We start from the raw sequence: 25,460 nt of genomic DNA on the forward strand, positions 1-25,460 counted from the left end.
GAAAAGCACAGGGTGCCAGTGGTGGACCTGCTAATTCTGGGGTTCAATGGCAAATGCCAATCCAGCTCTATGGTGCTGGGCAGTGAGCACAGGGCCCACTAGAGGAAGTCGGGCCCTCAGGCCACCTTCATGAAGTCTGTTTCTGACTGGTCAGAGACATTCACACCAGTGGCCTGCTGGAGGTCATTTTGTAGGGCTCTGGCAGTGCTCATCCTGTTCCTCCTTGCACAAAGGAGCAGATACCGGTCCTGCTGATGGGTTAAGGACCTTCTACGGCCCTGTCCAGCTCTCCTAGAGTAACTGCCTATCTCCTGGAATCTCCTCCATGCTCTTGAGACTGTGCTGGGAGACACAGCAAACCTTCTGGCAATGGTATGTATTGATGTGCCATCCTGGAGGAGTTGGACTGCCTGTGCAACCTCTGTAGGGTCCAGGTATGGCCTCATGCTACCAGCAGTGACACTGACCCTAGTCAAATGCAAAACAAGTGAAAAACAGTCAGAAAAGATGAGTAGGGAAACAAAAGTCACCTGTAAAACCATTCCTGTTTTGGGGGTTGTCTCATTGTTGCCCATCTAGTGCACCTGTTGTTAATTTCATGAACACCAAAGCAGCTGAAACTGATCACCACCCCCCTGTGCTACTTACCTGACCAGATCAATATCCCAGGAGTCTCATGGACTTGATGCGACTTGAATTACAAAGTCTTCCTTTCATTTTTTTGAGCAGAGTAGAAAGTAACCACCAATCTATCTTCCATGGAACTGGGGGGGGGGACAAAAACAAAAGAGAGGAAGGCTGTCCTTTATTTTTTGTGGGTTTTTTTTCCATGGGACTCTTGATGCTCCAAGAGGCTAGCGGGTAAGTCGCCCGTTGTACCAAATGGGCTGAGGAAACCTAAATGATACCATTTTAAACATCGTACTATGAACATGGCAACTGATGCCGGAGCTTGTTATTGTCAGTGTACCACCTTTAATCCTTCGCCTTGGGTCACGCTGAAATGTTCCTCTAAAAAAAATATTTTTTTTAAGCAAATAAAAAGACAGCTTTTAGAATAAAAAGAATTTCTAAAAATTCTATAATTGCTTCTGCATCTGTTTCCAGGCAGGGTATTATTTCGCAATATAAATGCTGCATAAAAACATTGAAGAGTGACAACAGAAAAAAAAGACCAAGTCGTCCATCGAGTCTGCCCTTTTATTTCTTATTCTTTTTATTTTTTTTGTTTATTTATTTTAATCTTTTTGAATATAGTTCTGTGTTTATCCTAAGCATTCACTTACAGTTGACCGACTTCCTCTGCTAGATTGTTTCCGAGGATCAAATAACCTTTCCACAAAATATTACTTTTCCAAGGTTAGATTTGAATTTTCTTCCTGCTACTTTTTTTTTTTTTTTTATTATTATTTTCTTTATTTAAAGTTTTTGACACCATACAGAGTAAGGCAAAGACAGCTGAAAAAACAAACAAAACATACAGATGACGTACAAAAAGGCATTCAAGGGCAAGTTCATACGCAATCAGTGGCAGAGATATAATCTTAGGTAAAGAAAAAGATCTGAGCGGGATTATCATCTTCAGGAGAATATATCCTTCCCGTTCAGGATGAGATGCGGTGGATTCGAAGATTCGGGTGTGTCCGGGTGTAACGAATTTAAGCAAATCTGAAATAATGAAACAAAATGACATCCGAAATTCTAAACGAATTCAAATTGGAAAACAAGAATAGAAAAGAACAGAATAAAAGAGAAAAGAATAGAATAAAATAAAAATATAAAATAGAAAGTAAGAGAATAGAATAGAAAGAAAAATGGAATAGAAAAGAATAGAATAAAACAGAACAGAATATAAAATAAAAGAATAGAAAAGAACAGAATAAAAGAGAAAAGAATAGAATAAAAGAGAAAATAATAGAATAAAATAAAAATAGAAAATAAGGGAATAGAATAGAAAGAAGAATGGAAAGAATAGAATAAAACAGAACAGAATAGAAAATAAAGGAATAGAATAAAATAAAATAGAAAATAAGAGAATAGAATAGATAGAAAAATGGAATAGAAAAGAATAGAATAAAACATAATGGAATAGAATATAAAATATAATAATAGAATAAATTAGAAAATAAGGGAATAGAATGGAAAGAAAAATGGAATAGAAAAGAACAGAATATAAAATAATAGAATAAAATAAAATAGAATATAAGGGAATAGAATGGAAAGAAAAATGGAATAGAAAAGAACCGAATAAAACAGAACAGAATATAAAATAATAGAATAAAATAAAATAGAAAATAAGGGAATAGAATAGAAAGAAAAATGGAATAGAAAAGAATAGAATGAAACAGAACAGAATTGAATAGAAAATAAAAGAATAGAATGCAATAAAATAGAAAATAAGGGAATAGAATAGAAAGAAAAATGGAATGGAAAAGAATAGAATAAAACAGAATAGAATAGAAAATAAAAGAAATGAATAGAATAGAACAAAAAAGAATTACTTTTAACTAAACAGAATAGAACAGAAAATAAAAGAATAGAATAGATGGAATAGCAAAAACAATAGAATAGTCTGGAAACCATAGTCAGGCTGGTGTAGTCATTGAAGTACTATACTATTGTTTATCTATTTTTACTGAAGCTTGTATTGCCAACAGAGAAAGTATTAATTCCAAATTTTAGTAGTCATGTATGTTATTGACTCCGCGATTAGGCAATGTTTTACGTAACTTCTTCTTTTCTTTGTACATCTGAAGTTTTGAAACTAAGAAAAATTGTTTAAAAAAAATAGAATAGAATAAAATAGAAAGAATATAAACGTCTTCTAAAATTTTACTTTCTATTAGAATAAATTGAATATGAATAGATTAGAGTAGAATAGAATAGAACAGAATAAAAAATAACAGAATAGAATAGGAAATAAAAAAACAGAATAGAAAAAAAAACAATAAAAAGGAATAAAATAGAAGGAATATAACCATTTTCCGAAATTTGAATTTTGAATAGAATAAATTTGAATTTGAATATAACAGATTAGAACAGAATAGAATAGAAATGAATAGGACACAATAGAAAAAAATAAAATAGAGAAAAACAATAGAATAGCATAAAACAGAAAGAATATAACTGTCTTCCAAAATTCGAATTTTGAATAAACTACATTCAAATTTGAATAGAATAGAAAATAAAAGAATAGAACAGAATTTAAAAGATTAGAATGGAATAGAAAAAAGCAATAGACTAGATTAGAATAAAATAGAAAGAATATAACCATTTTCTGAAATTCGAAATTATGAATAGAATAGATTAGAACAGAAAAGAAAAGCATTGAAAGAACAGAATAGAAAGAATAGAATAGAAAAAATAGAAATAATCTAACTGTAAGTGCAACCATTTTCTGGGTGAAGTGGTGCATTATCTGACAGAAATGCATTGGGGGGGGGGGGGGGCGTCAGCAATATTTTCGTCCTTGGCTGATCAGTGAAACTCCACCTTACATTGGTGGTCACTGAAAGTCTACCCTACACTGGTGGTCGCTGAAAGTCTACCCTACACTGGTGGTCACTAAAAGTCTACCCTACATTGGTGGCCAGTGAAAGTCTACCCTACACTGGTTGTCACTGAATGTCTACCCTACACTGGTGGTCACTGAAAGTCTACCCTACACTGGTGGTCACTGACAGTCTACCCTACATTGGTGGTCACTGAAAGTCTACCCTACATTGGTGGCCAGTGAAAGTCTACCCTACATTGGTGGTCACTGAAAGTCTACCCTACATTGGTGGCCGGTGAAAGTCTACTCTACATTGGTGGCCGGTGAAAGTCTACCCTACATTGGTGGCCGGTGAAAGTCTACCCTACACTGGTAGTCACTGAAAGTCTACCCTACATTGGTGGCCAGTGAAAGTCTACCCTACACTGGTTGTCACTGAATGTCTACCCTACACTGGTGGTCACTGAATGTCTACCCTACACTGGTGGTCACTGAAAGTCTACCCTACACTGGTGGTCACTGACAGTCTACCCTACATTGGTGGTCACTGAAAGTCTACCCTACATTGGTGGCCAGTGAAAGTCTACCCTACATTGGTGGTCACTGAAAGTCTACCCTACATTGGTGGCCAGTGAAAGTCTACTCTACATTGGTGGCCGGTGAAAGTCTACCTTACATTGGTGGCCGGTGAAAGTCTACCCTACATTGGTGGCCAGTGAAAACCTCCCCTAAATTGCTGGTCAGTGAAAGTTTACCTTACATTGGTGGTCACTGAAAGTCTACCCTACACTGGTAGTCACTGAAAGTCTACCCTACATTGGTAGTCACTGAAAGTCTACCCTACACTGGTAGTCACTGAAAGTCTACCCTACATTGGTGGCCAGTGAAAGTCTACCCTACATTGGTGGCCAGTGAAAGTCTACCCTACATTGGTGGCCAGTGAAAGTCTACCCTACATTGGTGGCCAGTGAAAACCTCCCCTAAATTGCTTGTCAGTGAAAGTCTACCTTACATTGGTGGTCACTGAAAGTTTAACCTACACCTGGGGGGGGTTTAGTGGAGAAGCCACCTTAGATTGGTGGTCACTGAAAGAAGGATCCTTCTGAATTGCTGGCCATTGGAGAAGGGCCCCATTACACTGGCGATCAATGAGAGGAATGCCCCCCTTACAGATAGCTAAAAAGATCATTGGTGTCTGTAGTTATCGATCTGAGAGGTCGACTTGCCCATTGCCCAAGGAATCCCTAGCAACCTCTGGAGGGTCCCTAGGGTTTCATGGGACCCTTGTTGAAAATGGGCTTAGTTTTGATACCTCTATTGACTAAGCCTTGGGGGCGGGAAATAACACACGGCCTATCAGGAGCGGCTGTAGCTGAGGCCACTCTCTACTTTCCAAGCGTTCAGAGCTCTTCGGTGTGCAGCGTTCACTCATTCCACTTTAAAACGAGTAACAATCTGGCACAAGTCCTTGGAGTCCGGTGTATATGGGATGGCCTCAGCCGTCGCTCCGGACACTCCCGCTGATGCATTTCACCCCATCAGAGGGCGTGTCGTATCAGGAGGAGGGCTTAGTATTACCTCTATTATCAGCCCCAGGGCAAGGTGAAATGCGTCGGAGGGCGTGGCGTATCAGGAGGAGCTGCAGCTGAGGCCATTCTCTACTTTCCAACCATTCAGAGCTCTTCGGAGTGCACCATTCACTCATGATTCATTACACTGCTTCCTCTTTCAAGTGGGTAGCAACCTGGCACAAGTCCTTGGAGTTGTCACTGTCGCTCAGGCCACTCTGACTGACACATTTCGCCACATCAGAGGGTGTGGTGTATCCGGAGGAGGGCTTAGTCTTGATACCTTTATTGACAATTAACCTGGCACAAGTCCTTGGAGTCCATTGTATAGGGGATGGCCTTGGCCATCACTCCAGCCACTCCTACTGACGCGTTTCATCCCATCAGAGGGCGATGGCTGAGGCCATCCCCTATACACCGGACTCCAAGGACTGGCTTGAGCGGCGTCCATTCCTTGATCACACACAGTTACTGGAATACCTCTTATAGGGGATGGTCTCAGCCATCGCTTTGGCCATTCCTACTGATGCGTTTCGTCCCATAAAAGGGCGACAGCTGAGGCCACCCCTTATACATCAGGCTCCAAGGACTGGTTTGAGCGGCATCCATTCCTCGATCACACACAGTTACTGGAATACCTTGTATAGGGGATGGCCTCAGCCATCGCTCTGGCCACGCCTACTGACGCGTTTCGTCCCATCAGAAGGCGACGGTTGAGGCTATCCCCTATACACAGGACTCCAAGGACTGGTTTGAGCGGCATCCATTCCTCGATCACACACAGTTACTGGAATACCTCATATAGGAGATGGCCTCAGCCATCGCTCTGGCCACTCCCTCTGACGCGTTTCATCCCATCAGAGGGCGATGGTTGAGGCTATCCCCTATACACCGGACTCCAAGGACTGGTTTGAGCGGCATCCATTCCTCGATCACACACAGTTACTGGAATACCTCATATAGGAGATGGCCTCAGCCATCGCTCTGGCCACTCCTGCTGACGCGTTTCATCCCATCAGAGGGCGACGGTTGAGGCTATCCCCTATACACCGGACTCCAAGGACTGGTTTGAGCGGCGTCCATTCCTCGATCACACACAGTTACTGGAATACCTCATATAGGAGATGGCCTCAGCCATCGCTCTGGCCACTCCCTCTGACGCGTTTCATCCCATCAGAGGGCGATGGTTGAGGCTATCCCCTATACACCGGACTCCAAGGACTGGTTTGAGCGGCGTCCATTCCTCGATCACACACAGTTACTGGAATACCTCATATAGGAGATGGCCTCAGCCATTGCTCTGGCCACTCCTCCTGACGCGTTTCATCCCATCAGAGGGCGACGGTTGAGGCTATCCCCTATACACCGGACTCCAAGGACTGGTTTGAGCGGCGCCCATTCCTCGATCACACACAGTACCTCGTGGATGCCGCTCCCACTTCCTGCATCAGTTATTTCTTTCTGCTTGGAAAGGTGCCATGAGCGTTCTCATATGGTCCAACCTGGCACAAGATCTAAAGCTGAATTCCAGGACGAACTAAAAACACAAAAATTAGTACAGCTCTCTGAATTCATTAACCAGCCTAATATCATAACCTACCAGCCCACACCCACCCACCCTACAGCAGAGCATGGACTGCGTGAGGGGGAAGCAGCAGAGCCAAGCAGTTCCCATGCTAAGAGAAGGAGGACATTGTCATCGGTCCGCTGCTTCTCCTTCACTGTCCAGTCACAGGCTGGCCTCCTTCCCTAGCAGACAGGATGTGGGCTCCATGGCAGAGCTGTGTAAATCTTAGAACCGGATGGACGGAAACACACATCCCTTGAATGCGTCCCATCTGTTTTTTCCTAGAGTTCAGCTTTACGTCTTCAGGGTGGGTAGAAATTATGGAGTCAAGTCAGTGGAATAAAGGAGCGCGGCATCGCTGACGAATTTAATTAATGAACACTGAGTTGTTTTGAAAAACAAACAAACAACAAACAATCCCCCAAAGAGAACGATACAATGCGTCAAAAAAAAAAAAAAAAGCAATAGATGAATAAACGCAATACAACAGAGACAAGGTTCAAATGAATTTGGATATAGAATAAATATTAACATGTACCGTGTGATGTAGCCGTGTGACAGTGTGCCCCGCCGGGCTCTTTTATTGTAGATCCAAAGGGGATCCTGAAGTCGGAAGAGGACTCGGGATCAGAGACAGGAGATGAGGCCCAGTTGACTGTCTGGGAATGGCAGCCTGGAAACCAACACAGAAGCCAAGGTACATGATCCTAGGGACTGGCGAGGACAGTTTACCAATAGCTCCATGAATTGAAAGCAAAACGGCGGCCAAAAGCAACAACATAAAACCAATATTGCATTAGAAGATTACATTTAAAAAAAAAAACAGCTTTTGCGGCAATATCCAGATATTTCCCCCTGCCACTAGATGTCCTCAGTCCCGCTGTAGCCTGGGACTGGATAGTGAAAGGAGAAGCAGCACAGTAAAGAGTTCATCTCTCTTACACTCTGCTCTCTCCTCCTATCAGCATGCTACATGCACATTACATGAACTGATTCAACCTACTTCTTCTGAGTCCAAGTCATCCCGGACCAGCCCCCAACCTATATCTTGACAGTGAAAAGAGTAGCAGCACAGTGATGAGGTCATCCCTTTTTTACACTCTGCTCTCTCCTCCTATCAGCATGCTCCTTGAACATTACGTGAACTGATTCAACCTACTTCTTCTGTGCACAAGTCATTTCGGACCAACCCCCAACCTATATCTTGACAGTAAAAGGAGAAGCAGCACAGTAATTAGCTAATCTCTCTGACACTCTGCTCTCTCCTCCTATCATCCTACTCCTTGCACATTACATGAACTGATTCAACCTACGTCTTCTGAGCCCAAGTCATCTCAGACCAATCCCCAACGTATATCTCGACAGTGAAAGGAGACGCAGCACAGAAATGAGTTAATCTCTCTTTCACTCTGCTCTCTCCTCCTATGAGCATGCTCCTTGCACATTACATGAACTGATTCAACCTACTTCTTCTGAGCTCAAGTCATCCCGGACCAGCCCTCAACCTAGATCTCAAGAGACTGCTTCTTGTCAGCACATGGACTAGTTGAATCCTTGTACTGTTTCTTCCTTGCACATTTCCTTACACTTAATGATGGTATAATGATTGCAGAGCTGCATTCATTTTTGTCTTTAACCCCTTCATGTCTGGACACTTTCACCCCCTTCCTGTCCAGGCCAATTTTCACACTTTGAATGACAATTGTGCGGTCATGCAACACTGTACCCATATACATTTTTAGCATTTGTTTGAGACAGATAAAGCTTTATTTTGGTGGTATTTATTCACCACTGGGATTTTTATTTTTTTTGCTATGTAAATGAAAAAGTCCAAAAATGTTGAAAAAAAGTGTTTTTCTTATAAAATTTTGCAAATAAATAGTATTTCATCATAAATCTTGGCCAAAATTTATTTTGTGATCTTTTTAGTAAAGAAAATAACCCAAATTAGTTTATAACCAAAAATTATAATTTTAAATTTTTTTTACATACTGTCACCCTAGCAGTACAGTGTCACCATGGTGACACTGTACTACTTGTGGGGGGTGATGAAGATTTTTTTTTTTACACTGGTTGCTTTTACACCCATAAAGGCTGTAAAAGCAATCATTTCTCCTCTCTGGCTGCATTCTTGCAGCCATTGAGAACTACTGTGAGAGCTGTGATTGGTCACAGCTTGTCACAAGGTACATGGCTGTTGTGAATAGCCCTGTACCATATGATCTCTGTGATCATTCACAGATTTCACACGTAGTAAGCAACGATGTCACAAGTGACATCGTTGCTTACTACTCTGCATGTGATCACTGATTGGCCAACGAGTGATCACATGATCGGGTCCCGTCTGTCGATCGGTGTTCCACTGTGTGGAGGACAGAGCGGGCACCGGATCGCGGTGCTGTGCGCTCCCAGGGAGTGCGCACAGCTAGAAAATGTGGGTGCCGTTTAGGAACAGCAACCCGCCCCTGGAGTGCCACCATCTGGCCATTTATAAACAGCAGACGGAAGGCAAGTGGTTAAAGTGTGTTTTGGAAACCCCCCCCAATGCCATCCTACACCTAATAAATGATAGATACCTTTTGGAAACGTTGAAGGTCATCCAGGGGCGGACTGACAACTCATGGGGCCCCCGGGCAATAGGGGATCATGGGGCCCCTGTGTCCTTGCCCAAACTCAAAAAAGCCTATGAAAAAGGTACCAGGGGCATCTCATGGGGCCCCCTACTGACCCCGGGCCCTCAGGCAGTGCCCGGGTTTCCAAATGGTCAGTCCGCCCCTGAGGTCATCTCATTCCAGATGCAGCTGTTTTAGGTCTTTTCTAGAAAGCCTCCCCCCCCTCCTCTATATCTCTCTATCCTGTCATTTGCAGGATGGACTGAATGCCACCATATTGTACTCCCCTAGTGGCCAATCTGGGCCACTCAAACTGCACATGTGAGTATCTGGCTCCAGCTAACCTTAGTAGGAACTGCTCTGGGTTGTCCAAACTCCATGGGTATGCAGTCTGCTCAGCTAGAGAAGGAAATGTGAACGCGCGGAGTTTGAATGGCCACAACTTTCCTGGATAGGACCCAAAACAGCTGCATCTGGTATGGGTATATATATATATTTATACATAGAAGACCAGATGGCCGACAAGTCAACAAATCCAGAAGACAGGCCGTCTGTGAATAGCAACAGAACTCTCAGAACTAGGAGATAAGTGCTGTGATTTCAGAGGAAATTGATTTCACAACAATAGAATTGATTTTACAATTTTCGAAATCTTACCAGAGCCCAAACTCTTTCGCTCACTGAAGCATGTAGGTGACTTTTGCTTGGAAAAGAAGATCTACTTTTTTCTATGCTTAGAGGTTTTTTTTTTCCTTAGGGATGTCCTTTTTGGAAGTTTATTTTATCTTTGTAGTTTTTTATGTTTGTGTTTGTTTACTACTTTTATTTTACTTTTTTTTTTCGCTGTCTATATAAACCAATTAACCATAACATGACCATCCACCATTGAGTAGGTCCCCCTTTTGCTACCAAAACAGCCGTGACCCATCAAGTCATGGGCTCCACTAGACCTCTGAAGCTAGGCGGTGGTTTCTGGCACCAAGCTGGCAGTAGCAGGTTCTTTAAGTCATGGATGTCAAACTGTGGCTCTAGCTGTTGCGAAAACTACAAGTCCCATCATGCCTCTACCTTTGGGAGTCATGCTTGTAACTGTCAATCTTGCAATGCCTCATGGGACTTGTAGTTTGGCAACAGCTTTAAGTCCTGTAAGTTGGGAGGTGAGGCCTCCATGGATCGGACTTGTTTTTCCAGCACATCCCACAGATGCTTGAGTGGATTGAGATCCGGAGACTTTGGAGGCCAGGTCAAAATCTCAAACTTGATGTGTTCCTCAAACCATTCTTGACCCATTTTTATCAGTGTGTCAGCATTATCCATGGATTGGACTTGTTTTTCCAGCACATCCCACAGATGCTTGAGTGGATCTGGAGACTTTGGAGGCCAGGTCAACATCTCAAACTTGATGTGTTCCTCAAACCATTCTTGACCCATTTTTATCAGTGTGTCAGCATTATCCATGGATCGGACTTGTTTTTCCAGCATATCCCACAGATGCTTGAGTGGATTGAGATCTGGAGACTTTGGAGGCCAGGTCAACATCTCAAACTTGACGTGTTCCTCAAACCATTCTTGACCCATTTTTATCAGTGTGTCAAGGTGCATTATCCTGCTAAAAGAAGCCACTGCCATTAGGGAATACCATTTTCATGGAGAGGTGCACTTGGTCACCAACAATGTTTAGGTAGGCGGTACATGTAACATCCACATGAATGGCAGGAGCCAAGTTTTCCCAGCAGAACATTGTCCAAAGCATCACACTGCCTTCATGGGCTTGACTTCTTCCCATACTGCATCCTGGTGTCATCTCTTCCCCAGGTAAGTGACGCACACCCACCCGGCCATCCACATGATGTAAAAGAAAATGTGATCCATCAGACCAGGCCACCTTCTTCCATTGCTCCATGGTCCAGTTCTGATGCTCACATGCCCATTGTAGGCGCTTTTGGCTGTGGACATGGGTCAGCATGGACATCCTGACCGATCTGCGGCTACGCAGCCCCATACACAACAAACTAGAATGCATTAGTGTTCTGACAGCATTTTTCAGCAGTATGAGCTCCAGTAGCTCTTCTTTTGGATCGGACCACTCGAGTCAGCCTTCGCTCCCCATGCAGTGGTGTATTTAGGTTTTGTGCTGCCCTAGGCAAGCCTAAAATCGGATACTCCCCATCTACACGAGAGAGAGAGAGAGAGAGAGAGAGAGAGAGAGAGAGACTGAGTTCTACCAGCACTCACCACCACAAAATGCCATCCATTGGGCACCGCCCAAGCCATGATCAGGACCGGCAAGGAGAGCCTGTCTGACACAATCCAGCACTTGTGGATCCCAGCGGAGACTGCTACAAACATACCGGCATGTGAGGAGGTGTCTCTGGAGATGACACATCTCCTCTACACCATCCTCAGGAGAGGAGCTCCTGCAGTGCCTTACCTGCTTCTCCTTTCTCTATCACCTGCCACTTCTGTCCATTTCACGTGGAAGTGGCACCGCCCCCCCCCCCCTGAAAAATGCCTATGTCCTCATGTGCATCAATGAACCTTGGCCACCTATGACCCTGTGGCCGGTTTTCCTTCTTTGGATCACTTTTGGTTGCTCCTGACCTCTGCAGACCAGGAACATCCCACAAGAGCTACAGTTCTGGAGTTGCTCTGACCAGGGGCGGACTGACAACTCATGGGGCCCCCCGGGCAATAGGGGATCATGGGGCCCCTGTGTCCTTGCCCAAACTCAAAAAAGCCTTTGAAAAAGGTACCAGGGGCATCTCATGGGGCCCCCTACTGACCGTTTCCATATGGTCAGTCCGCCCCTGGATCTGACTCAGTTGTCTAGCCAAAGTCGCTCACATCCTTACACTTGCCCATTCTTTCTGCTTTCAACACATCAACTTCAGGGACAACATGTTCACTCGCTGCCTAATTGATCTCACTCATTTTCAGATACCATTGTCGTGAGATAATCATTGTTCTAGACCTGCCAGTGATCAGAATGTCAAGATTGATTGGTGTATTCTTTTTTTTTTTTTACTTCTGTGAGAAAAAAGGTAAAATATTTAGGCCAATGAAGGTGAGTTTTTTTTAGACCAAGCACAGGTCCAGGAGAAATATATCTTCTGTAATCCTCAGCAGCCATTAAAAGCCCACCACACCATTAAAAACTTCCAAACTACACCTCTCTGTGATCAGCCCTGGTGGGCGGAGTGAAACGCGTCCGCTGGCGTGGCTGGAGCAGTGGCTGAGGCCAAGCCATCCATGTGTCTGACTCCTGGGGTCGGTTGAACGACGTCCATCTTCTCCTCTACACCTCAGTGTTGCCTTGACCTTCGATTCTACTGTTCTTCTCGAAGTTCTGCTGCTTCATTTAGTTTTTTTGCTAAAATTTTAGGAAAATGAACACTTCCCTTTTTCCTTATCTCCACAAATACAAAAAACTAGCAGCAACCAAAAGTCTACAATCTCTGGTCATCTCCTGTACTATGTCCACAGTCTCTGGTCATCTCCTGTACTGTGTCCGCAGTCTCTGGTCATCTCCTGTACTATGTCTGCAGTCTCTGGTCATCTCCTGTACTGTGTCCGCAGTCTCTGGTCATCCCCTGTACTATGTCCGCAGTCTCTGGTCATCTCCTGTGCTATGTCCGCAGTCTCTGGTCATCTCCTGTACTGTGTCCGCAGTCTCTGGTCATCTTCTGTACTGTGTCCGCAGTCTCTGGTCATCTCCTGTAGTATGTCCGCAGTCTCTGGTCATCTTCTGTACTATGTCTCTAGTCATCTCCTGTACTATGTCCGCAGTCTCTGGTCATCTTCTGTACTATGTCTCTAGTCATCTCCTGTACTATGTCCGCAGTCTCTAGTCATCTCCTGTACTATGTCCGCAGTCTCTGGTCATCTCCTGTACTATGTCCGCAGTCTCTGGTCATCTCCTGTACTATGTCCGCAGTCTCTGGTCATCTCCTGTACTATGTCCGCAGTCTCTGGTCATCTCCTGTACTATGTCTGCAGTCTCTGGTCATATCCTGTACTATGTCCGCAGTCTCTGGTCATCTTCTGTACTATGTCTCTAGTCTCTGGTCATCTCCTGTACTATGTCTGCAGTCTCTGGTCATCTCCTGTACTGTGTCTGCAGTCTCTGGTCATCTCCTGTACTGTGTCCGCAGTCTCTGGTCATCCCCTGTACTATGTCCGCAGTCTCTGGTCATCTCCTGTGCTATGTCCGCAGTCTCTGGTCATCTCCTGTACTGTGTCCGCAGTCTCTGGTCATCTTCTGTACTGTGTCCGCAGTCTCTGGTCATCTCCTGTAGTATGTCCGCAGTCTCTGGTCATCTTCTGTACTATGTCTCTAGTCATCTCCTGTACTATGTCCGCAGTCTCTGGTCATCTTCTGTACTATGTCTCTAGTCATCTCCTGTACTATGTCCGCAGTCTCTAGTCATCTCCTGTACTATGTCCGCAGTCTCTGGTCATCTCCTGTACTATGTCCGCAGTCTCTGGTCATCTCCTGTACTATGTCCGCAGTCTCTGGTCATCTCCTGTACTATGTCCGCAGTCTCTGGTCATCTCCTGTACTATGTCTGCAGTCTCTGGTCATATCCTGTACTATGTCCGCAGTCTCTGGTCATCTTCTGTACTATGTCTCTAGTCTCTGGTCATCTCCTGTACTATGTCTGCAGTCTCTGGTCATCTCCTGTACTGTGTCCGCAGTCTCTGGTCATCTCCTGTACTGTGTCCGCAGTCTCCAGTCATCCCCTGTACTGTGTCCGCAGTCTCTGGTCATCTCCTGTACTGTGTCCGCAGTCTCCAGTCATCCCCTGTACTGTGTCCGCAGTCTCCGGTCATCTCCTGTACTGTGTCCGCAGTCTCCGGTCATCTCCTGTACTGTGTCCGCAGTCTCCGGTCATCTCCTGTACTATGTCCGCAGTCTCCGGTCATCTCCTGTACTGTGTCCGCAGTCTCTGGTCATCTCCTGTACTATGTCCGCAGTCTCTGGTCATCTCCTGTACTGTGTCCGCAGTCTCTGGTCATCTCCTGTACTGTGTCCACAGTCTCTGGTCATCTCCTGTACTGTGTCCGCAGTCTCCAGTCATCCCCTGTACTGTGTCCGCAGTCTCCGGTCATCTCCTGTACTGTGTCCGCAGTCTCCGGTCATCTCCTGTACTGTGTCCGCAGTCTCCGGTCATCTCCTGTACTATGTCCGCAGTCTCCGGTCATCTCCTGTACTGTGTCCGCAGTCTCTGGTCATCTCCTGTACTATGTCCGCAGTCTCTGGTCATCTCCTGTACTGTGTCCGCAGTCTCTGGTCATCTCCTGTACTGTGTCCACAGTCTCTGGTCATCTCCTGTACTGTGTCCGCAGTCTCCAGTCATCCCCTGTACTGTGTCCGCAGTCTCTGGTCATCTCCTGTACTGTGTCCGCAGTCTCCGGTCATCTCCTGTACTATGTCCGCAGTCTCCGGTCATCTCCTGTACTGTGTCCGCAGTCTCTGGTCATCTCCTGTACTATGTCCGCAGTCTCTGGTCATCTCCTGTACTGTGTCCGCAGTCTCTGGTCATCTCCTGTACTGTGTCCACAGTCTCTGGTCATCTCCTGTACTATGTCTGCAGTCCATTGGTTCAGAATATTTTTTTCTTGTTTTCCTCCAAAATCTAGGTGTGTCTTATGGAGCGGAAAATATGGTACTTTCACTGCGTTGCTATACAATTTATTTTTAAATGCACCCCTTTCAACTGACTTTATTACTTGGAAGGCATGCCACTCCACAGTGCTACGGTTCATGGAGGAACTTGGCCTGTTGCAGGATGTGTGCCTATTCTTTTCTGTCTCTCGACTTTCTTCGATTTCTAAAAGTTAGAAGTCCTTCTCTTTGTCATCTATAAATCTGTTCACTGGCACACAATCCCACTTCTTTGATGGAACCGAGCATTGGATAAGACACATTTATGTACCACATCTTTGCAAAGCTCTCGGTGCATCCTATAGAGCAGGCGTGTCGATTGCGGGCGGCATCAGCATTATGGGTGCCCTCAAGGTTGAATCTGTAAGACTCGATGTCCAGAGCGGCCGTCCTTGATTGCAGAGAAGATTCAGTAATTTTCATACACAAAACAGTATTTTTCCTAACAAATTCATTCATGATCATGTTGCAAAAATGAACACACCCCAATGAAAGTCAACAAAAGACGACAAAATCCTAATGAACAAGAATTCAGCTCCAGGTGAGTCTAATTATTCATTTAACAGGTGTCCAGCAGACAGCTGATTATAAAAGGGCGTTACTTAATGAAGAAAACCCCACCCATTTCATGCTGTCAGCAATGGCAACACATAAAAGAGAAATGTCACAAAGCCTGAGAATAATTTCTTTACATAAGAAAGGTAAAAGCTACAAGAAGGTCAGCAAAGCTTTACTTATCAGTCAGAATACTAGAGCAAAAGTGATACAAAAATTTACCAAAGATGGAGTTGCAACCATCTCACAGAGACGTCCAGGCCATACATGGAAGCTCGACAGGAGAGCCTTCTGATCAGAATGGGTGAAGAAAATCGCCATGCAAGTTCACTGCAATTAGCTACATAGTTAGTCTGGCTGAAAAAAGACAAAAGTCCATCCAGTTCAACCACTATAAAAAAAAGAAAAAAAAAGTTACAGTGTAATCCTACACCCACAGTTGATCCAGAGGAAGGCAAAAAAAAACCCAGCAAAGCATGATCCAATATGCTCCTGCAGGGAACAAAATTCTTTCCTGATCCCCTGAGAGAGCTAAAGAAGTAGAAAGCCAAAGTGGTGTGGTGATGGTTTCCTGTGACACAATACGGCGTACACTGCAGAGGAATAGCATGCATGGGTGTCGTCCACGAAGGAAGCCTTTCCTAAAGCCCATGCACAAAAAAGCCCGCCTAAAATTTACCAGGGCCCATGTTGAAAAAGAAGATTACTGGGACTCTGTATCATGCCAGCTCCATAAAGACATGGTTTGACTAGTTTGGTGTGGAGGAACTTGAGATCGAGTGATGAGACCAAGATAAATGTTTTTGGAATTGATGGCTTCAAAATTGTATGGCATGGCAAAGGTGAGGAGAACCAAGAAAAATGCATGGTGCCTACCGTAAAACCTGGTAGTGGCAGTGCCCTTCTGTGGGGCTGCATGAGTGCTGCTGGTGTCAGGAAGCTTCATTTCATTGATGGTGTCATGAATTCACAGATGTACTGCTCTATATTGGAAGAGAAGATGCTACCATCACTCCCAGCCCTTGCTCATCGTGCACTTTTCCAACATGACAATGATCCAAAACACACATCTAGTTGCATTTCTGAAGAAGAACCGGGTGAAAGTGATTCAGTGGCCAAGTATGTCTCCTGATCTGAACCCAATCCAACACCTATTGGGAATTCGTAAGAGACAAGTTGAGCATCGCTCTCCATCCAGCATCCAGGCTCTAAAAGAGGTCATTCTTGAAGAATGGAAAAAGATCGATGTTGCAATATGTCGCCAACTTGTTCATTCCATGCCTAGAAGACTCAGTGCTGTCCTTACAAATCATGGAGGTCATACAGAATACTAGACGGAGGAGATTTTGTTGTGGGGATTCATTTTTGCATCAACTCATTTGAGTAAAACTGAAGATTTTGTAATCTAAGTTCTAATATTAACCTTACTGTCATGTAATGATCCGAACAAATGTTCTTGTGTTCATTGAGATATTGATTAAAATCTTACTTTTCAAAAGGGGTGGACTCATTTATGATGAGCACTGTATATGGCCAACGTCTTTGGGCCCTCCTCCAAATGATTGAGTTCAGGCATTTTTTTAATACAGGGTAATATTAATGCTACATCATATAAAGACATTTTGTACGCTTCAAACCTTGTGGTAACAGTTTGGTGAAGACCCTTTTCTGTGCCAGCATGACTGTTCCCCTGTGTACAAAGCCAGCTCCATAAAGACATGGTTTGACCAGTTTGGTGTGGAGGAACTTGAGAGCCCTGCACAAAGCCCTGACCTCACCCCTACTCAAGGGTTATATTAATACTACGGCATACAAAGACATTTTAGACAATTGTGATTCCATCCTTGTGGTAACAGTGTGGGGAAGGTCCTTCTTTTCTTCCAGCATGACCCTTCCCCTTTGTACAAAGCCAGCTCCATAAAGACATGGTTTGACCAGTTTGGTGTGGAGGAACTTGAGAGCCCTGCACAAAGCCCTGACCTCAACCCCACTGAAGGGTTATTAATACTACGGCATACGAAGACATTTTAGACAATTGTGCTTCCATCAGTCGATCCTGAATACGGCTGCCAGACTCATTCACCTTTCCAACCGCTCCGTTTCCGGCACCCCCCTCTGCCAATCCCTCCACTGGCTTCCGATTGCGCAACGGATCAAATTCGAAATCCTAACACTGACGTACAAAGCCGTCCACCATACTGCCCCGAACTACATCACCGACCTAATATCCAAGTACCACCCGGCACACACACTCCGCTCCTCACAAGACCTCCTTCTCTCTAGTTCCCTGGTCTCCTCCTCCCATGCCCGCCTCCAGGACTTCTCCAGGGTGTCACCCATCCTCTGGAACTCCCTGCCCCAACCCATCAGATTATCACCTACTCTCCTCTCCTTTAGGCGCACCCTGAAGACCCACCTCTTCAGGGAAGCCTACCCCACCCCCTGCTAACTTGCCAACCTCCTCCACTCTTCCTACCACCCCATCCCCCACAGCTATCTCCTCCTGTGCCACCATCCCCTCCCTCCTAGATTGTAAGCTCGAAAGAGCAGGGCCCTCGATTCCCTCATGTTTTGCATTGTATTGTTATTGTTCTGTCACATGTTCTGTCCCCCTTTGTAATGTACAGCGCTGAGCGAACTGTTGACACTTTATAAATACTGTATAATAATAATAATAATAACAGTGTGGTGAAGGTCCATCTTTTTCTCCAGCCTGACTGTTCCCCTGTGTACAAAGCCAGATCCATAAAGACACGGTTTGACCAGTTTGGTGTGGAGGAATTTAGGTGGCCTACACAGAGCCCTGACCTCAACACCTTTGGGATCCATTGAAACACCAGTTGCGAGCCAGGTCTTCTGCAACATCAAAAGTGACCCCGTAAATACTCTATTGGCTAAATGGGCACAGCTTTCCAAAGACATGCTCCAACATCTTCTGGGAAGCCTTCCCAGTGGAGGCTATTATAGCTGCAAAGGTCCAAGGGGGACAACTCTATATCAAAGCCCATGGTTTTGGAATAGGATGTCCAACAACTCATAGGGGTCTACAAATGATTGTCTATAGAGAGTGTGATTTCACCTTCATACTCTGCACATGTGCTAAAGGGCTGGTAGCCGGCCAGTAGTGAATTTGGAATGGCTTTGGGGACGGCGGAGATACAATTGGAAGCCATCCCTTTGATTTACTAAACTAGGTCAAGAAAATGGGATTACGGAGAATTTTTTTTTTTTATACAGTGAACGACACAAGGAAACTGGAGATTTTGGGTGTTTTTAAAGCATATGTTAGAAGATAACTGTTACACCGGATTGATATGATCAAAACTAAAACTAGACAGCAGGATTATGGGCTAGAAAGATTAGCTACGGGAGCAAAAGATAACTTTATGAGTAATCCCAAAATAAACCAGCCTGGCTGCAAAATCAAAGAGATTTTCTCTGTTATTTGTAAAGAAAAAGAAAGTGCGTGGTCACAAAACTGAACTTACACAAATATATTTTTAATTCGTGTTCACACAAGAGTTGTCCGTGCTAAATAAATGAACCACTTCAACTATTTTTATGACACTCAGGGGGCTTTATTTTTTCTTATTAAACACATTTTATTTACATTTGATTTAAAATAAATAAATAAATAAATTGCTTTACAAACACAGACAAATATATTACAAATTAAAAGGAGAGAATATCTATATTACAATTATACCTCCAGTATCAATATGTCAATCATGGGATAATATATCAAAATGTATTATATTATATAAATGATATATATTATATTATTATAAAAAAACAAAACAAAGCACTTGATCAGTTTTTACTGCCCTGCTAGTTAGCGATAATATTGTCATTAATTAACGAAGTATTGAAAATTTCCGCAGTCTCTGGTCATCTCCTGTACTATGTCCGTAGTCTCTGGTCATCTCCTGTAGTATGTGCGCACTCTCTGGTCATCTTCTGTACTGTGTCCGCAGTCTCTGGTCATCTCCTGTACTATGTCCACAGTCTCTGGTCATTCCCTGTACTATGTCCGCAGTCTCTGGTCATCTCCTGTACTATGTCCACAGTCTCTGGTCATTCCCTGTACTGTGTCCGCAGTCTCTGGTCATCTCCTGTAGTATGTCTGCAGTCTCTGGTCATCTCCTATAGTATGTCTGCAGTCTCTGGTCATCTCCTGTACTATGTCCGCAGTCTCTGGTCATTCCCTGTACTATGTCTGCAGTCTCTGGTCATCTCCTGTACTGTGTCCGCAGTCTCTGGTCATCTCCTGTACTGTGTCCGCAGTCTCTGGTCATCTCCTGTACTGTGTCCGCAGTCTCTGGTCATCTCCTGTAGTATGTTTGCAGTCTCTGGTCATCGCCTGTACTATGTGCGCAGTCTCTGGTCATCTCCTGTACTGTGTCCGCAGTCTCTGGTCATCTCCTGTACTATGTCTGCAGTCTCTGGTCATCTCCTGTACTATGTCCGCAGTCTCTGGTCATTCCCTGTACTATGTCTGCAGTCTCTTGTCATCTCCTGTACTGTGTCTGCAGTCTCTGGTCATCTCCTGTACTATGTCCGCAGTCTCTGGTCATCTCCTGTACTGTGTCCGCAGTCTCTGGTCATCTCCTGTACTGTCTGCAGTCTCTTGTCATCTCCTGTACTGTGTCCGCAGTCTCTGGTCATCTCCTGTACTATGTCTGCAGTCTCTGGTCATCTCCTGTACTATGTCCGCAGTCTCTGGTCATCTCCTGTACTGTGTCCACAGTCTCTGGTCATCTCCTGTACTGTGTCCGCAGTCTCTGGTCATCTCCTGTACTATGTCCGCAGTCTCTGGTCATCTCCTGTACTATGTCCGCAATCTCTGGTCATCTCCTAGGGTTTTTTTTTTTGCAATATCGTCATAAAAAAATTACTTTATTTTCAATGTAATCTTTAGACAAAAAGATGTAATAAAATTATTATTTTTTTTTTGACCAGTGTTAGTTTTGGAAAAAATGTATTTTGTTGTAGTCATATTTTACAACGTTGCTATGGGCCTGTTTAGTTAGCAATAATTTTGACATCAATTAAGCTAACAAAGTATTGATTCAATTTTTTTTCTGGGGGGGACAAACTATATATATATTTTTTGCAATATTGTCTTACAAAAATTATTTAATTTTTAAATGCGATCTTTAGACAAAAAGATGTGACAAAATTATGTTGTTTTCTTTTCACCAGTGTTAATTTTGGAAAAAAATGACAACAAAGTATTGAATATATTTTTCTGGCGTGGAAGGCAAACTAGGGTTTTTTTTTTTGCAATATTGTCTTATAAAAATTACTTTATTTATTTCTGCTAAAACTCTGTAAAGTAGTACTGCCTGGACCTTGAAGAAGGGGACATTCCCCGAAAGCTTGTCTTCAAAATTATACGTTAGTTCAAATAAAAAAAGTATCACGTCAGTACTCATTTATTTTCAATGTAATCTTTAGACAAAAAGATGTAATAAAATTATTATTATTTTTTTTTTGACCAGTGTTAGTTTTGGAAAAAATGTATTTTGTTGTAATCATATTTTACAACGTTGCTATGGGCCTGTTTAGTTAGAAATAATTGTGTCATTAATTATGATTAAAATAATTATAATGTATTAAATACATTTTTTTCTGGGGGGGGGGGGGGGTGGGCAAACTAGGCTTTTATTTTCAATGTAATCTTTAGACAAAAAGATGTAATAAAATTATTTTTTTTTTTTTGACCAGTGTTAGTTTTGGAAAAAATTTATTTTGTTGTAATCATATTTTACAACGTTGCTATGGGCCTGTTTTTTTTTTTTTTCTAGAAATAATTGTGTCATTAATTATGATTAAAATAATTATAATGTATTAAATAAATTTTTTTCTGGGGGGGTGAGCAAACTAGGTTTTTATTTTCAATGTAATCTTTAGAGAAAAAGATGTAATAAAATTATTATTATTTTTTTTTTGACCAGTGTCAGTTTTGAAAAAAATTTATTTTGTTGTAATCATATTTTACAACGTTGCTATGGGCCTGTTTTTTTAGAAATAATTGTGTCATTAATTATGATTAAAATAATTATAATATATTAAATTAATTTTTTTCTGGGGGGGGGGGCAAACTAGATTTTTAATTTCAATGTAATCTTTAGACAAAAAGATGTAATACAATTTTTTATTTTTTTTTGACCAGTGTTAGTTTTGGAAAAAATGTATTTTGTTGTAATCATATTTTACAACGTTGCTATGGGCCTGTTTAGTTAGAAATAATTGTGTCATTAATTATGATTAAAATAATTATAATGTATTAAATAAAAAAATTTCTGGGGGTTGGGCAAACTAGGTTTTTATTTTCAATGTAATCTTTAGACAAAAAGATGTAATAAAATTATTTTTTTTTTTTGACCAGTGTCAGTTTTGAAAAAAATTTATTTTGTTGTAATCATATTTTACAACGTTGCTATGGGCCTGTTTTTTTTAGAAATAATTGTGTCATTAATTATGATTAAAATAATTATAATGTATTAAATACATTTTTTTCTGGGGGGGGGTGGGCAAACTAGGTTTTTATTTTCAATGTAATCTTTAGACAAAAAGATGTAAAAAAAATATGTTCTTTTCTATTCACCAGTGTTAGTTTTGGAAAAAAATAATTTTGTTGATCAAAGAAAGCTCCATTTGTGTGGAAAAAAGGGCTTAAATTTCATTTGGGTGCAGCGTTGCATGACTGCGCAATTGTCAGTTAAAATAAAAAGTAAAAAAAATGGCTTGGTCATGATAGGGGGTAAGTCCTCTGGAGGGAAAGTGGTTAATTTCGTTATAACTTTTTTTCGGAGTTGTTGACATTTGTTACTATGTCCATTCGGAGATTCGTATACATCTGGAAATTTTTTTTGCAGGGGAAAAGCTGCCAGTTATGAGTCCAAATAAATGGTCCAAATACCACCTCAAATTTTTATGTTGGTAAGACAAACCTAAGGATCCAGGCAGGGGCGGACTGACAACTCATGGGGCCCCCGGGCAATAGGGGATCATGGGGCCCCTGTGTCCTTGCCCAAACTCAAAAAAGCCTATGAAAAAGGTATCAGGGGCATCTCATTGGGCCCCCGATTGTTACTGGGTCAGGTTAATTACGCAATTAACCCTTCACACTGCCACCACCTCCTTTTTGTAGAGAAAAGGAGGAAACTCGCCAATCTTAGCAGTAACACTATGATGTTTGAATAATCATCTGTATACCACTGTCACCGCAGGCAAAGGTATATAGAGGGTTAAAAACACAAAGTAGCGCTCTTCAGAGACAGGGATTCTTAGTTTGCATTAAAGAGCTTTAGAAACAGTTCAACACTTTTCAGAAAATAAGATTTATTACTAAAAAGGTCAAAATGGTGCAATAAATGTATTTACAGAAAAAGATGTAGCCAATATATATATAAATAATAAAATCTGCCAGTTATGAGTCCAAATAAATGGTCCAAATACCACCTCAAATTCTTATGTTGGTAAGACAAACCTAGGGATCCAGGCAGGGGCGGACTGACAACTCATGGGGCCCCCGGGCAATAGGGGATCATGGGGCCCCTGTGTCCTTGCCCAAACTCAAAAAAGCCTATGAAAAGGTATCAGGGACATCTCATGGGGCCCCCTACTGACCCCTGGCCCTCGGGCAGAGCCAGAGTTTCCAAATGGTCAGTCCACCCCTGGTTCCAGGGTTAGTCTTCTTGCCTTTCCAAGCAAAGAAACCTGGCAGGAGATCCCACCCTATACTTCAACATTTTCTATCTGCTTTGCATTGGCACAAAATGCAAAATAATTCGAGGTGAGCAGGCCATGAACGAATAAACTAGATTATGTTTCAGTCCACTACTCATTTTATTTCCTGCTATATCTAATGTAAGTGTTTTATGATATTACTAAATATCTTTTTTTTTTTTTTTTCTACTGTTCTTAATTGCAGGTGCCTTGAAGAGTCCATTGAGCCGAACAGCCCTGACATTGGTCGGGGTGAGTGCCTGCGTCTTGGCCGTGGTGTGTGGGTCGCAAATATCCTGCCCACTCACAGTGAAGGTCACACTACATGTGCCAGAGCATTTCATCGCCGATGGTGAGAGAGTGGAGGGAACTTCAGAGTCAGGTTCTACACCAGCCACCTTCAACCAGGGTTCCATGGAATCCAAGGGTTCTTCATAAGATTGCTAGGGGTTCCTCGAGCTGTGGCTGGCTGACCTTCCATTTGATGATGCCTGGATCTAGCCAATCTGATTTGAGGGGGGGGGGGGTAGTAATAAAAGTCAATAGCATGCCTGAGATAAAGGAAAACAGTGTTCCGTCTTCACTGGACATACTTCTACTGTATACTAAGAGCCACCACCCAGAAGTAACATCTGAAAGGTAGTGCAGAGGCTGTGCAAGAGTTAAGCGGAAATGCTAGTATGTATTAGGCTGTAATTAGCTTAGGTTGATTAAAGAGAACCTGTCTCCCCTTATATCAGGTGTCCCTAACATGGTCCCCTCTCACGTTGAGAGTCCCTCTTACACCAGATGTCCCATCAGAGTGCCACATTACATCATTTGTCCTAGTATGAGTTTCCCTTACATCAATTGCCAATGTCCCCATCAGAGTCCTGCCTACTTCAGATATCGCCATCAGAATGCTGCATTATATCAGACGTCTCATCAGCGTCCCCCCCCCTTATATCAGGTTTCCCATCAGAGTGCCCCTTTACATCAGTTGTCCCAATATGAGTGCCCCTTCCATCAATTGTCATCGTCAGAGTGCTCCTTTGCATAAACTGTACACACCAGAGTGCCCCTTACTTCGAACGTCCCCATCAGGGAGCCCCCTTATATCAATGTCCTCATCAGAGTCCCGCCTACTTCAGATATCCCCATCAGAGTGCCACATTATATCAGATGTCCCCTCAGCAACCCCCCCCCCCTTACATCAGGTGTCCTATCAGAGTCCCCCCTCACATCAGGTGTCCCATAAGAGTGCCCTTTTGCATCAGTTGTCCCAATATGAGTACCCCTTCCATCAATTGTCCTTATCAGAGTGCTCCTTTGCATAAACTGTCCACACCAGGGTGCCCCTTATATCAAATGACTGCATCAGAGTCCCCTTTAACGCAGATATCCCCATCAGAGTGCCACATTACATCAGGTGTCCAATCAGAGTCCCCCCTTACATCAGGTGTCCCCTCAGACTGCCCATTTACATCAGTTGTTCCTATATGAGTGCCCCTTATGTCAGTTGTCCTCATCAGAGTACCTCCTTGCATAAAATGTCCACAACAGGGTACCCCTTACATTTATTGCCCCATCAGAATCTCCTTTACTTCAAGTGCCCTCATTGGAGTGCCCCCTTATATCACTGTCCCCCTCAGAGTCCCCCTTACATCAGGCGTCCCGTCAGAGTGCCCCCTTACATCAGTTGTCCCATCAGAGTGCCCTCTTATCTCAGTGGTCCCATCAGAGTAACCTTTTACATCAGGTGTCCCATCAAAGTGCCCTTTTACAACAGTTGTCCATATATGAGTGCCCATTAAATCAATTGGGCTTATCAGAGTGCCCCTTTACATAAATTGTCCACACCAGAGTGTCCCCTTACATCAATTGCCCCATCAGAATCCCCTTTAAATCAAATGTCCCTATTAGATTGCCCCCTTATATCAATGTCCCCGTCAGACTACAGATGTCCCTATCAGAGACAACCTTACTTCAAATCTCTCCATCTTAGACACCCTTACATTAAATGTCCTCATCAGAGTACCCCCTTGCATCAGTTAGCCCCCATCAGATCAGTGCATGCACTCTCAAAAACCTGAAGGGGGGGGGGGTGCAACAAAAATCTGGGGGGCACCTTCTTTAGATCCTGGCCTTGGTGCCTGCAAAGCTCCTGGGTTAACGCCACTTGGCAGAGCCAACTGCATGAACCCAACGTTTAGGCATTCATGACCACCACTGCAAAGGGGACATTCTTCCTACTCGCCACCAATGTACGGGGCATATTGTCCCACTG

The 25,460-nt window shown here is 43.3% G+C and overlaps 1 protein-coding gene and 1 long non-coding RNA gene across 4 annotated transcripts in view; one reads left to right on the plus strand and one right to left on the minus strand.

Moving 5' to 3' along the window:
- Positions 1–25,460, plus strand: part of ASTN2 (astrotactin 2) — a 521,452-nt gene that overhangs the window by 146,740 nt on the left and 349,252 nt on the right. For 2 of the 3 annotated variants that reach the window (XM_089685523.1, XM_089685524.1), the window contains exons 4-5: positions 7,218–7,325; positions 23,400–23,546. In XM_089685523.1, coding sequence (XP_089541649.1) covers positions 7,218–7,325; positions 23,400–23,546 — 255 coding nt within the window. The remainder of the gene's footprint in view (positions 1–7,217; positions 7,326–23,399; positions 23,547–25,460) is intronic. The other variant, XM_089685525.1, reaches the window with a different exon arrangement.
- On the minus strand, positions 1,187–7,356 carry LOC149456065 (uncharacterized). The gene is made up of 2 exons (XR_016313967.1): positions 7,167–7,356; positions 1,187–1,668 (listed from the first exon to the last, which is right to left on the minus strand). It is a non-coding gene; the product is annotated as an uncharacterized LOC149456065 (long non-coding RNA).

Source organism: Staurois parvus, unplaced genomic scaffold, assembly GCF_062004578.1.
Source record: "Staurois parvus isolate SC_StPar_1 unplaced genomic scaffold, SC_StPar_1.0 ptg000377l, whole genome shotgun sequence".
Lineage (NCBI taxonomy): Eukaryota > Metazoa > Chordata > Amphibia > Anura > Ranidae > Staurois > Staurois parvus.